Below are 12,410 nucleotides of genomic sequence, written 5' to 3' on the forward strand. Positions count from 1 at the left end.
CACTTAAGACCAAAATCAGGCTGAATGTAACCCACAAATTACAGTGATTTTGACACCCTTGGTGTAAACCATGAATGCTGTTATATGCTGTTGGTGCTACAGAGAAACAGAGGGTCATTAAAGAGCAGGAAATGTAAATATGTAGACCATCGACCATTTGTGAGGCCATGCAGCAAATCTGAAGGTTTCTGTCCTGCCAGACAAGATATTATTAAATCAGATCAAATCTAATCATTTTGTACATTTTCTTCATATAAACACACATGAGTATAGCACGCTTGCGTTTTGTGGATCAACATTTCTGTCTAAAAGTACTTGTGTGTCTGTGTACAAAATCATGTAACCTTGGAACTTGTCATTTAAAGCAATCCTCTGATAAAAAAACAAAACAAAATATATACTTTTGTGTCCATCTGGGGCAGGAGGGCATCCAGATTATTTTATTACATTCATTACATTTCTCCTGGTATGTCCCCCATGACTCCAATTTGCTAATAGCTTACTTCATGTCTGAAATAAAGCTGGCTCTAAACAAAGACGCCCATTGAGGACGCAGAACTGCAAAACCTCGCAGAGGGCTGCGTCTCCGACTCAAACAGCAGAGTCGGTAAAGACAGAGCACATATCTGAACCACTGGGACACAGAGGTAAGAGAAATCTGTGGAGATATATGTGAAGGATTAAACTATAAATTAGTTAATATTAGAATATTTCTGCCAAGAAAAATGTTGCCTGAGTTGACGTAGCAGTAATCTTGTTTGCATTGGCCATGTTCCTTCTTGGTTTGTGTTACCTTACCTGCTTTTCTTTCATACTCTCTTTAGGTAATAAAGCCACATCTTTATCATGATGCTACCTTTGGCTCTGGTGTTTGCACTCACCCTCCCCATCATCAGGGCTCAGGTTCCCCACTGGGGCCCGTGTCCAGAGCCTGCTGTTCAACCCGCCTTCAGCCTTAAACAGGTACCAGTGACGGTGCAGACTGTGCAGAATACGCTGAACACATTAGGCGTGAATGTCATGAGATCCTTCTTCTCTCGCACAGTTTGAAAAGGAAAAAGCTGACACCACAAACATTATCAGAGATTTCTGTTTAAATATTTTCACATGTCAAAGATTTGCTGACTGTTTATGATACATTCTTATTAAGTAGCAAAACATACATGTTTAGTAATTGCTGGCATTTGTGATATAGATCAGAATAGTGTGTGGTGGAAGCAGATAGGAGTGTTTGTCATCATATTTGTCTCTGTATTGTGTGGGCACCAAAAAGTCGAGGATGGTAGACACATGCATATGGACATAATTAAATACAACTACTACTAATTATAATTACACCACAGTTAAACAAGAATTCATTAATATAAATATTGTTTTCATGTGAAAAAAATATAATTTAATCTATTAAAAGTACTTTTTATTTATATATATGTATATATATATATATATACATATATACATATATATATTCAGCATTTCAGCATAATCTTTGTTGTAAGTCAACTCAGTACCCAAAGTATTGTGTAAGTAAAGATTTTCAGTACCTTTAATAGCATAGAAATGTGCATACATTAGTACAATAACTGAATAAATGAAGACAGACTTTTTCCCAGAAGGGAAACTTGGCAAAACATTGTGTTTAATTACTTCCTCAGAAGTATAGTGTAGAGTAGGTTTTTATAAAACACATACCATATATCAGAGTATGTAGATTTATTCACAGTCTGCACTCACATTGCTCTGAGTTGTCTTTGAACCCGTGTGTGTTTCTGCCCTCACAGTTCATGGGGAGATGGTTTGAAATTGCCAAACTGCCAGCCCAGTTTGAGAAAGGCCGCTGCATTGAAACCAATTTCACTTTGACGACGAGCAACTCCATTCGAGTGGTCAGCTCTGAAATACTGTGAGTCCCACTGAATTTATCTGTGCAAATGTGGAGCCAGGAGGTAATGTCTGCATGTCGTGTAGCCGTTTTAGTCTAACATGAAGTTTGTCTGTGTGGAATAAAACAGAAAAGGAGAGGTGAGGAAAATCGAAGGGATCGGGGTCGTAGAGGATATAAAGAATCCAGCCAAGCTGGGAATAAGTTATTCTTACGGTGAGCAACATCTGGTGACAACACTGAGAATGACTGGCTGTGTTGTGAGTTGTTAAGAATGAAGTGGAAATGTAATGAGTTAATCAGCCTCTATAAGCCACATATTAGATATATGACATTCTCTCAGTATGTGTAGCTTCAGGATAAAATACTGTGATACTTTTGTCTCTTCACTCTTACAAATTTTGTCTTGATCACAGTCCTTCCCTACTCCCCTTATTGGATCCTGTCTACTGACTACGTGAACTCGGCCTTGGTGTATTCATGCACTGACATCCTCAGGCTCTTCCACGTCGACTTCGCCTGGATCCTGGGGCGAACACGCACCCTGCCAGAATCCACCATCGAGAAAGCCAAAGAGATCTTTGCAAACAACAACATCGACGTGAGCAGGATGATCCCCAGCAGGCAGTTGGGCTGTGAAAAAATGCTGTGAGCAGCGACACGGCAACACAAATGCAACACAGCATAATGTTGCTGTCGACAGAAGGGGGTAAATTATCCGAATGTTTGTTTGCCTCGATGAATCTACGATTAATAATTTACGGTGATTGTTTCCAGCAGGATAAACTCAACTAGTTTCTCTGTTTTCTCCAGTTTTTACTTTGCACAACACCGACTGTGACAGTACAAGTTGAGAGGAATACTTTCCGTGTTTAGAGAAATGTTTTATTCGCTGCGAGCAGATGATTCTGAGTAATCTGAACACAAACTCAAAACATGAAGGATCTAATTAGTGTCGAAAAAAGTTAGTGAATCTCATTTCATGTGATCTTTACTGTGTTTTTAATGAAATCAGCGTGCTGCACTGAAGCCTTCAATACACACAGAAACTGATTTGAAAGTTGAAAAGTGTGTTGCTTTATCTGTAAAACGACGACAACTAAAGGTTACGTATTTAAAATAGCGTCGATGTTTGAAGTTTACCATCTGTTTATGCTTTTTAAGTGTTTTAACTGTTATTTACGCTCATGTTCTGTATAAGCGTGCTGAAAGGCATTTTCAAGCAGCAATAAAACTGCTATTATTTAGTAAAACATGAAATTCATCTAGAAATAAACCTTCAAAATGTCCAAGTTTTAAAGATTCCTATTGGCAGACATTGGAGGGTTTTTTTCAGGCTAAACATGAGAATAAAGGCCTGGGAATTCAAAGTATTTGCATCAAGATGTTCTTAAAAGTTTTAAACCCTGGTGATTCAGGTGACCTTGACAGGAGTTAAAGTATCTTCACAACATAAAGCACCACATCCAGGTGTCCATTAAAAAGACTGAAGACTGTTGATTTTTGTGTGTTTGTCCTCATTTATCTTGGGTTTTGTGTGTTTCACTGAGGTGAGTTTTGCCCTCTTAAAAGAGATTCTAGCAAACTGAAAAGGTAGGTAGAGTTTTTTGAAGTCAATACAAAATATCTATCTATCTATCTATCTATCTATATATATATATATATATATATATATATATATATATATATATATATATATATATATATATATATATATATATATACATATATATACATATATATATAAAAGACATAATTTGAAATACATGGATATTTTTACTACTCTATTTTCCGCACTATAAGGCGCTCTTAAAAAATCCTTTAATTATTTCAAAAATCAACAGTGCGCCTTATAATCCGGTGCGTCCTTATGTAAGAACTCTGGTTGTGCTTACTGACCTTGAAGCAATTTTATGTGGTACACGGTGCTTGAAAAGTATTTTAGTAGGACTTTGGTAGGCTACAAAGCTGCACTACTTGATGGATTGTCAGAGCACTTTTGTCAGGCTACCGTAGTCAAGAGCCTCGCGGAGTAATCTGGGTCCAAAGGTCCCAAAGTCAAATGAACACTGCGGCATGACTGAGAGTTAAAAACTGCCTAAATTGTTTCATCTTTAATAAAATGATCAGGGTTGATGCTTTACCAGGTGCAACAATTAAGTTTAACATCCAGGCTTCCATGAAAACAAAATTGATTAAATGAATGGAGTTAGAAGTTAGCAGAAAGTTAGCTCAGAGAGATTTCTTGTGCTTGTGCTGGAATTAAAATGGTCTGCATCAGTCCAGCGTGGTTTACCCTGCTGTGTCTGTGAGTTCAAAGGGTCTTAATTTCTTAAGTGTAGTGAAGGACCGAAGGTTTTACATTGTAGTGCAAGTCCTTTAAATGAATACTGCTTTATTTCTGTACAGAACTTTTTCATTTTGTTGCACACAAATATACAATGTGTGCAAGATCCAACTGATCCACAGACTCTTTCAGTTACATTAGGAACATGCCTGTCACATGCTACAACAATTTAGCTTCACTGGGCTTGGGGAGGCATTCATGTACTCCACCACGCAAAGGCTGGATTCAAATTTAGCTTTTTTTTTTGAGGTCTAATCTACATTTGGGGAATAATTATTGCTCACATAGAAAGAAATGAACAGTCTCTAAATTTTATGGTTTATTCGTTTTTTATGGAGGCAACAAAAATCCAGAATAAAAACATTACCATAAAGTCAGAAATTGATTTTGGCATCATTGAGTGAAATAAGTACTGGATCCCCAACCATCCACCCATAGATTACAGGTGATTACAATCAAGCAATCAGTCGATCAGTTACAGATACTTGCTTTATGTATAAAGTACACTTAACATAATCAGTTTCTTTGATGTCTCCACCTCATGGGCTATATCAAAGAGCCATCAAAGGATGTCTGGGTTAGAAGTTAGCAGGAAGTTAGCTCGCTACTTTCCACCTAAACATGATATAGCATGTTCTGACTGAGAGATTTCTGAAAAAATTAAAACATACAGCTCTGCCATCTCTTCCAACATAAATGAAGACAGAAAACTAAACAGCAGTGACTTTTGTAGGGTTACTGAAGTTGGACTAGCTGGTATATAATGATGTGCTATGTGATTGTTAGCGACACAGCTATGTTAGCATAACATAAACACAGTGAAGCTGGAGGATGAACCCTAACTTTTTTTCACTTGATAAAAGTTAATGTGAGGGTTCCCGATGGTTAGGATGGACAAATGCAATTGCATGTCGGGATGCTGGAAATGGACCAAGGTTAAGTCAGGAGAACAACTGAGATCATCCATCCACAATATGAGGTTAGTCATTAATATACTGCAACAACATGGGAATAGAGCAGCTGCGAGAGAATTCAACATTAAGGAATCAATGGTACGGACGTGGAGGAAGCAAGAAGAATGAGTTGAGTAAAATTTGACGTATTTGACTGTTTTGTTTCCCTTAGTGCGCCTTATAATCTGGTGTGTATTATGTATGAAAACAGACCCGTTGATCGACAGTGTGCCTTATGGTCTGAAAAATATGGTAATAATTATTGACAATAAGGGTGGGGCAGAGGTTAATTTTAAATAAGAAATGTGGAATAAAAAACAAAATACAACATAAAAGATAAAGAAAATACAAACTACAAAGTCCTTAATCATACCCCAAATCTCAAGACCCAGGATCCAAGTGAGGATGACTTTACTCCAAAAACATTCATGAAAAGGATTATTCTTGCTTGGAGGGACTCACATGGATATGTAAACACTGTGGATTAGTGCAGTTTTTTCAAGCCAGCTTCGAGACTTGAAAAAACTGCCTGAAGCATGCATGTGTACTTACTGCACTCTACTGCAGCATTTCAGTTCAATTCAATTTTATTTATACAGCACCAAAGCAGTTGCCCCGAGGTGCTTTATTTTGTAAGGTAAAGACCCTACAGTAACACAAAGAAAACAGAGAAAACCCAAGCGACTATGACTGTCTTTGAGCAAGTGCTGTGGCGACAGTGGGAAGGAAAAACTCCCTTTTAACAGGAAGAAACCTTCAGCAGGATCAGGCTCAGGGAGGGGCGGCCATCTGCTTCGACCGGTTGGAGGTGCCGTGAGGAAGACCGGACAAAAGACATGCTGTGGAAGAAAAGCAGAGATTAATAATGAGTAATAAATAAACACATAATGGGTGGTAAGCAGTAATCCTGCAGTGTGAGAGCAAAGTGCCCTAATGGGGTGATATGGTACTATAAGGTCATTAAGATAAGACAGGCTTGATTATTCAAGACCTCATATGCTCTTTTCTGTCTCTCTTTTTATCATTGTCATGTTTTTTTCCCATGCAGCTACGATTTACCCACTAAACCACTGAAAACTTTTGTCTGTTCTCGGTTTGTTCCCAGTCTCTCTGTGTTCCTCTTTTCTGTTTCCCCCCCGCCCATCACCCCCAACCAATCGAGGCAGATGGCACTCCTCCCTGATCCTGGTTCTGCCAAAGAACTTTTCCTGTTATAGAGGACTGAGTGATGGTTGGGCTCCTCTAATACTGTACAATCATCTCAAGCCCCTTGAGATGATTGTACTGTGAACTGCCCAGTATATAAACAAAGTAGCTCTGAATTCTTGGCACAAGAGACGCCAGCCTGGAGAACTCAACGTGACCAGAGTCACCACATTTATTGTGCGCCAGATAAAACCGTTAGTTATGTTCACTGTTTGTGGATCTATGTAGCTGCCAAGAAGCTGTTTGATAAACCTTTGATATAATTTTAAAACTGAAACGCATCCACACTGAAATCATAAAAACACTGGACACAAACAAATCTGTGTGCAAACTGTGTGTAAGAGCTTTTTATTAGGACAGCTCTGTCAGCAACATTTTTCTTACCTGAAAATTAGTTCACACCCACAGTCTTGAGACACAAAGTCCTAGCAGTCTTAGAAACACACACAAAGAAAGTTAAAATGCTTAGAATTTGAACTAAACACTTTTGGGATGTTTTGGTGTTCCAGCTCCTTGTCATGCTAGGCTTGGTTGGGTTGAGCAGCCATGCTCCTTCTCTGGGTGTTGTCCTGTGCTCCTGCTCTTCAGCAAGTTCACCTGCTCCACATCTGCCTCATCAACATTGTCTGCATCACCAGAGTGGTAAACAGGCTCTCCTGATCCCTCAATGTGGCTCACCTGTGGTCTTTAAGCTCCTGAGTTTAATGTCCTTGTCTCTTCACTTTACAATGTTCTCGCCGTGGCTGAGGAGCGGCTCAATCCTCAGATCCATTTCCCTGTCCTTGATGAGCTGGTCCATTCCTTCTGGAATCCCTCATTGAAAAACGCACGACCTCCACTTGCCCACCCAGCAACCCATGACCTCAGCTGCAGTCACAAAGCAAACAACTGGCCCTCCCACAGCCTGCCCCCCGCGCATAGTGAGTAAGCTCTCTCTTATTCTCTGCAAGCTCACCTTTGGACTTTGTCTGCAGAATATCTGCGTACCAACTTACCTGGATTAATCTACCTCTCGCCCAGTGACTCGTCTCTCTGCCGCCTGCTCTGTCTGTCTGAGCCCTCCTCGCAGACATCTGCTCCTGAATTAATAAACGAGCTGAACTGTGAAGCGGTCTCTCCTGGGTCTTGCTTAAGAGACTGCCTTTTAATATCGCCACTTTCACATTTCACATGATCATTTATCACAAATAACTTCTACCATTCTGTTTTTTTCTTATAGTCTCTCAGTCTTCTTTTGCTTGAGCCACACTGAGCATCTCAGGGAAAACAATATTCAGCTATTTCAGTTTCTTTAGTTGGATTTTCTCCTGCTTTTTGGGCTTAGGATTGGAGGCTACAAGTCAATGTGTTTTTCCTAGAGTACATATAGAAATAGGTGTGTGGTTTTATGAAGATTGCAGGTCATATCATAGATCATAACCAGATTTCTGTGGTAACCTTCTACCATTTGAATACATTTAATGCAACAGATTATAGCACCAAGGAGACAATAGAATTAAAACATAATCTGCAAAGCTTTTTGTAATTGTTACTAAGCCATTTACCCCATTGTCAGATTTACAGATTAACAAACCCTGAAGCCCATTTTAGTTAAAAAAAAATCTGAGGAGAAAACTGCAGAAGGTCAAAACTGAGAGAGAAAGATGTGTTTATAAATTTCCCTGTGGTCTCATTCTCAGTGCTTCTTCACAAAATATACATTTCCTCCTCTGTCATGCTTATGTGGTCAGACACTGCAGCGGCTTTCATTTGAATCGCTGCAGTAACATCATGCACACACTTAAAAGCTTGAGAAAAACATAGAAATATTTGACTTCAGAGTGAAAGAGAGAACAAAAATGCTGTTAAATGTGAAAAGTGTCGCACAGGCATGTCAGAGAATTTGTAAAGGGCACCCTTTTCAAAGGTGAAGAGCCTCCTTTGACAAGGTGTTGCTGCTTCTTCCTGAACCAGGGCCGAAGGAACCTCATGAGATTTGCAGTGATGTGCAAAAGAAGTATGAAAGTTTTCTACTAAACAGTAGCAGAGATTCTGTTTTTTATTTTAATCATTAAAAATTAGAAGAATCGAAGAAGTTGTTGGCTGTTTTCTTCGTCTTATAACTGAGGAAATAAAGACATTAAAATGAGTATTCCCTGTTGTTAAAGATCAGGGACTTATGTTGACAGAGGGGGTTTCTTTCTCCTGCCTGTGCGAGGAGGACATCTACATTTTTGATACCATGAATCAAACTACGCAGTCACTGTCATTCTTTTTCCTGTGTTTGTGCTGTGTCTCGATAACTAATAGAGGCCTCTGGCTCACTGTTAACGATTTCCTCCCTAAAGAACTCGGTCTTTTGCTCAATATACATTAAAGACTGAGTCGAAGTGGAAACTAAGAAAATAAAGATGTCACAAGGTACAGGGAGGGACAGCAGTGTGTTGCATTAGTTTCAAGCTCTTTATTACAGTCATTCCGCTGTGAATAGTGAAAGAACAACACTTGTGCAGTCCTTAAAGAACGAAGGACATGAGACGATCTCTGCCCACAGCACGAGATGAACCCTCTTCTCACCCTTGATCCATTCTGATTCAGTTCCAGCCTTCAACTTAAAAAGCTAAAAAAGCTGCTCTGCCAAACAATATCAGAGCCAGAAAGAAAAAAGAGCTGTACTAACAAAACTTGGAAATTAATTTGGAAGATGTGGCAGGCAAAAAGTTTGGTTCTGTCACTCGAACTAGTAGAGCTGAAGCTTAGCAGACTGAAAACCGATATACAGGTGTTAATCAAACACAGAACTGTTGACAGAAATTAATTTTTAGAAGCATCAAACTGTGTTTAGTCAAATGCTCTAGTGCAACCACTATGCCAACATTGTCTGGGAGTTGGCTGCCTGTGCACTGTGGCATCGAAATGTAGCTGCTGGTCACTGTGGCTAATTATCAGCCAGCCGTGTGTGAACAGGCAGCTAGCTTGGCTAATGCTAACTACTAATCAAAGCTTTGTGATGACTGCGTGCTTAATGCTGATGATCGATGAACAATCCATCCCTGTGAGTCCTAATAAAGTTAGAAAAGCAACTGTTTTCATTGAAACTCTGTGCTGTCCTGAGTGTGATGAAAACTAAAGAAATACAGCAACGACATTCAACAAAGCTTTGTTAGTTTGCTCCTCATCACACATAAAAGAAGCTAAAAGAAAGGACTGTGCTGGCAGATTTTTACCACGGTAGAATTATAAAGACAACATTAGCTAAACACTTTGTTAGCGTTAGCGGCTGCCCAGCTGGTGAGCTGCTGGCTGACTTTGTGCCTCTGAGCTGCATGTTTGCTGTCTGGCAGGCTGGGGGAACCACAGGACTGCTGATGGACCTGGCTGCCAATAAAGAGGCAGTTCATGCTTCCAGTGGGCTTTTGTGTACACACACACACACACACACACACACACACACACACACACACAAATATTTGCTTATATTGGAATCATGAGATAAAATGATGCACTCTGTTCCTGGTGGACTGCAGGGTATGAATCATCTCCTCCAGGCCGGTGAGATGTGTGGTTGACAAACTGAATTCATACTGAGGAGGTCTTTTGCCCTTCATGCTGTACTATGATATCAGTCAAAGAACTGGAAATATGCATAGTTTAAGTTTGATTTATTTGTTATATCGAGCATCCACCCATTTAGAGAATTCTAAAATATGGATATTTCACAACACTGTTCCAGTCGCACATGTTGTGGGTGGAAGGAACAGACTACAGTTTATCAATATTAAATGTTTTTTCATCTCCTGTCTCCCAACCAACTTGCTCATTTAAATGGTTCATATGTCATACAGTTAGCTGTGTCTGTGCGCATCACCCATACAACATTTACAAAATCAATATGCTGTTTTTCTTCTTCTAGATAAAGTACTGTGCAACTCCCAGGGGATAAGGAAGAGGACAATAGAAAACAAAGAACTTATTTTCTGTATCAGAAAGTGCAGCAAACAAATCTGATTTTAATGTGCACTTCAATATTAAGTGGTAAAATAACACAATATGAAATAAATGAAATGCAGACTGGTTCTTCTCTGTACCAGAAACTACATTTTTGTTAGTGGCTAAGGGAAGATTCACAGAAAGGCACGTCAGGCTTCAGCGTCACACAGACCTTGATGCTTTACTTTTCCCAGCCATTCTGTTGTTGATTTGCTGGTCTGATCAGGATCATTGTCCTGTTGCATGACATAATTTCAGCCAAGCTTTGTCTGTCAGACAGATGGCCTCACATTTGACTCTGGAATCCTTTGGTTTACAGAGGAGGTTATGGTCGACTCAATGACTGTAAGGTGCCGAGGCCCCGCGGCTGCAAAACAAGCCTGAATAATCACCCCTCCACCCCAGACAGTTGGTGTTTATCCTGATATACTGTGTTTGGCTTTTGCTAAATGTGGTGCTGTGCATTATGGCCAAACATCTCCATTCTGGCCTCATCTGTATAAAGGAACTTACTCAGATGCAGCTTTGCAAATCAAAGTTGTGCTGCTGTCTTCTTTCTCCTGACCACCTGTCCAAACAAATCATAGTTGTTTAGTCTTTTTCTAATGGTACTGTCCCGAACTTTAACCTGCTAAATGAGATCTATAGAATCTAAGATGTAGCTCTTGAAGTTTTTCTGATTAGTGCATGGTCTGATCTTACGGAGAATTTGTTAGGGTGAACCTCTGATTACAGTATTGATTATCCAAAACGGTTTAATTAGTCTGGGGTTTTGGAAAAATATATTAGATAACCTTCTAGTGTAACGATTCCCAGAAAACTGTTTGCATTTGCCAGTCATGTAATTTAAAGAGAACTGAGGAGGAGCACGTCAGTCAGGGCCGACTGAATCTGGCAGCGCATGATGTTCGTTCACCTCTGGGCATCAACAGTGCTGCTCTTTCCACAGCAGGAAATCTCTTTACTGGCCTCAAAACATTCCTTGTCCCCCGCCTTCCCCTTTTACAAACTGTGTCTTATAATTTAACGTGAACTCTGTCCCGGGGCGCTGCTACATCAAACAGCCACGACTTCGTGCCATATGCGACACAGATTCCACGCAGACTTCGCAGCAGGAGCTCTGTGGATGTGCTTTGCATGAGGCTCATTTCGTGTGGCGGTCTTTATTCCCCTCTCATAGAGACGCGTTCCACTTAACTGTCTCCAGGCCCATTGAAGCAGCTCCCAATCCGCAGCCTACATTTATAAAGGGATTTTAAATGTTCATTAATTTGAACAATCAGTGTCACACTGGCTCCATTCTTTCACATTCATAGAAATAAAACTGCTTTGACAGTTTGTGCTAATTTGCCAGGAAATATCCAGGCTACACGGGCTCCGTGGAAAAATAACTCAATTGTGCTGTAGTTTTATGAGTCTGGCTGTAAAGCTTTAAAGTTGTTGTTTTTTTCAAGAAGCTTTTATTTATTTGAGAAATTTAAAAAACAGCAGTATTGAAGATTTCTTTGAGGAAAAGAAATCTAGTTTGACAGCAACATTCTCGCATGTTTAATCCTGCATGATTAAATTGTGTTGGCAACTTTAAAATTGAATTAGACAAGTTGGAGAAATGAATAGAATTTTGTTGTTGCCGCTCGTGTTAATCCGTTAAGAAAAAGGTTGATACAGACTGACAGTGTACAGCTGCTTCTGCCTGTGGCTGTTTTCATGGTTTGGGTGATTCCCTTTAGTTCCAGTTAAGGTGAAATGTTTGCAGAGCTATTTTGCACAATATAGGGTAAGAAGTTATTTTGAAAAAGGAAAAGACTCAAGGTATAGTAGTAAAATCTCTCTACATATCTTTGGGCAAGTAGTGCAACTGGTGCATTGGCAATGGGAAAACAGGAACATTGTCATCTGTCTCTTGTTGTAGGCCATTTGTTTTGTCTATATTATGATGGCTGTGATTTAGCTTAACACTGCTTTCCATCTTATTCTAAGATTTCAGTGTTTGTGTCTGTTTGATGAGATGCTTGAAAACAGCAAATTGTTCAGGTCTGTGTTGACAAAACAC

General features: G+C 39.6%; 1 protein-coding gene across 1 annotated transcript; it reads left to right on the top strand.

Annotated features, from left to right (window-relative positions):
• Positions 1-551: 551 nt before the first annotated feature.
• apoda.1 (apolipoprotein Da, duplicate 1) lies at positions 552-3,373 on the top strand. Its single transcript, XM_006792205.3, has 5 exons — positions 552-647; positions 825-963; positions 1,782-1,903; positions 2,013-2,098; positions 2,299-3,373. Exons 2-5 carry the CDS (start codon positions 847-849, stop codon positions 2,532-2,534), a joined length of 561 nt encoding a protein of 186 aa, XP_006792268.1. The 5' UTR covers positions 552-647; positions 825-846; the 3' UTR covers positions 2,535-3,373.
• The last annotated feature ends 9,037 nt before the right edge of the window (positions 3,374-12,410 follow it).

The sequence above is a fragment of the Neolamprologus brichardi genome, chromosome 18 (assembly GCF_056152115.1).
Source record: "Neolamprologus brichardi isolate AB-2024 chromosome 18, ASM5615211v1, whole genome shotgun sequence".
Classification (NCBI taxonomy): domain Eukaryota; kingdom Metazoa; phylum Chordata; class Actinopteri; order Cichliformes; family Cichlidae; genus Neolamprologus; species Neolamprologus brichardi.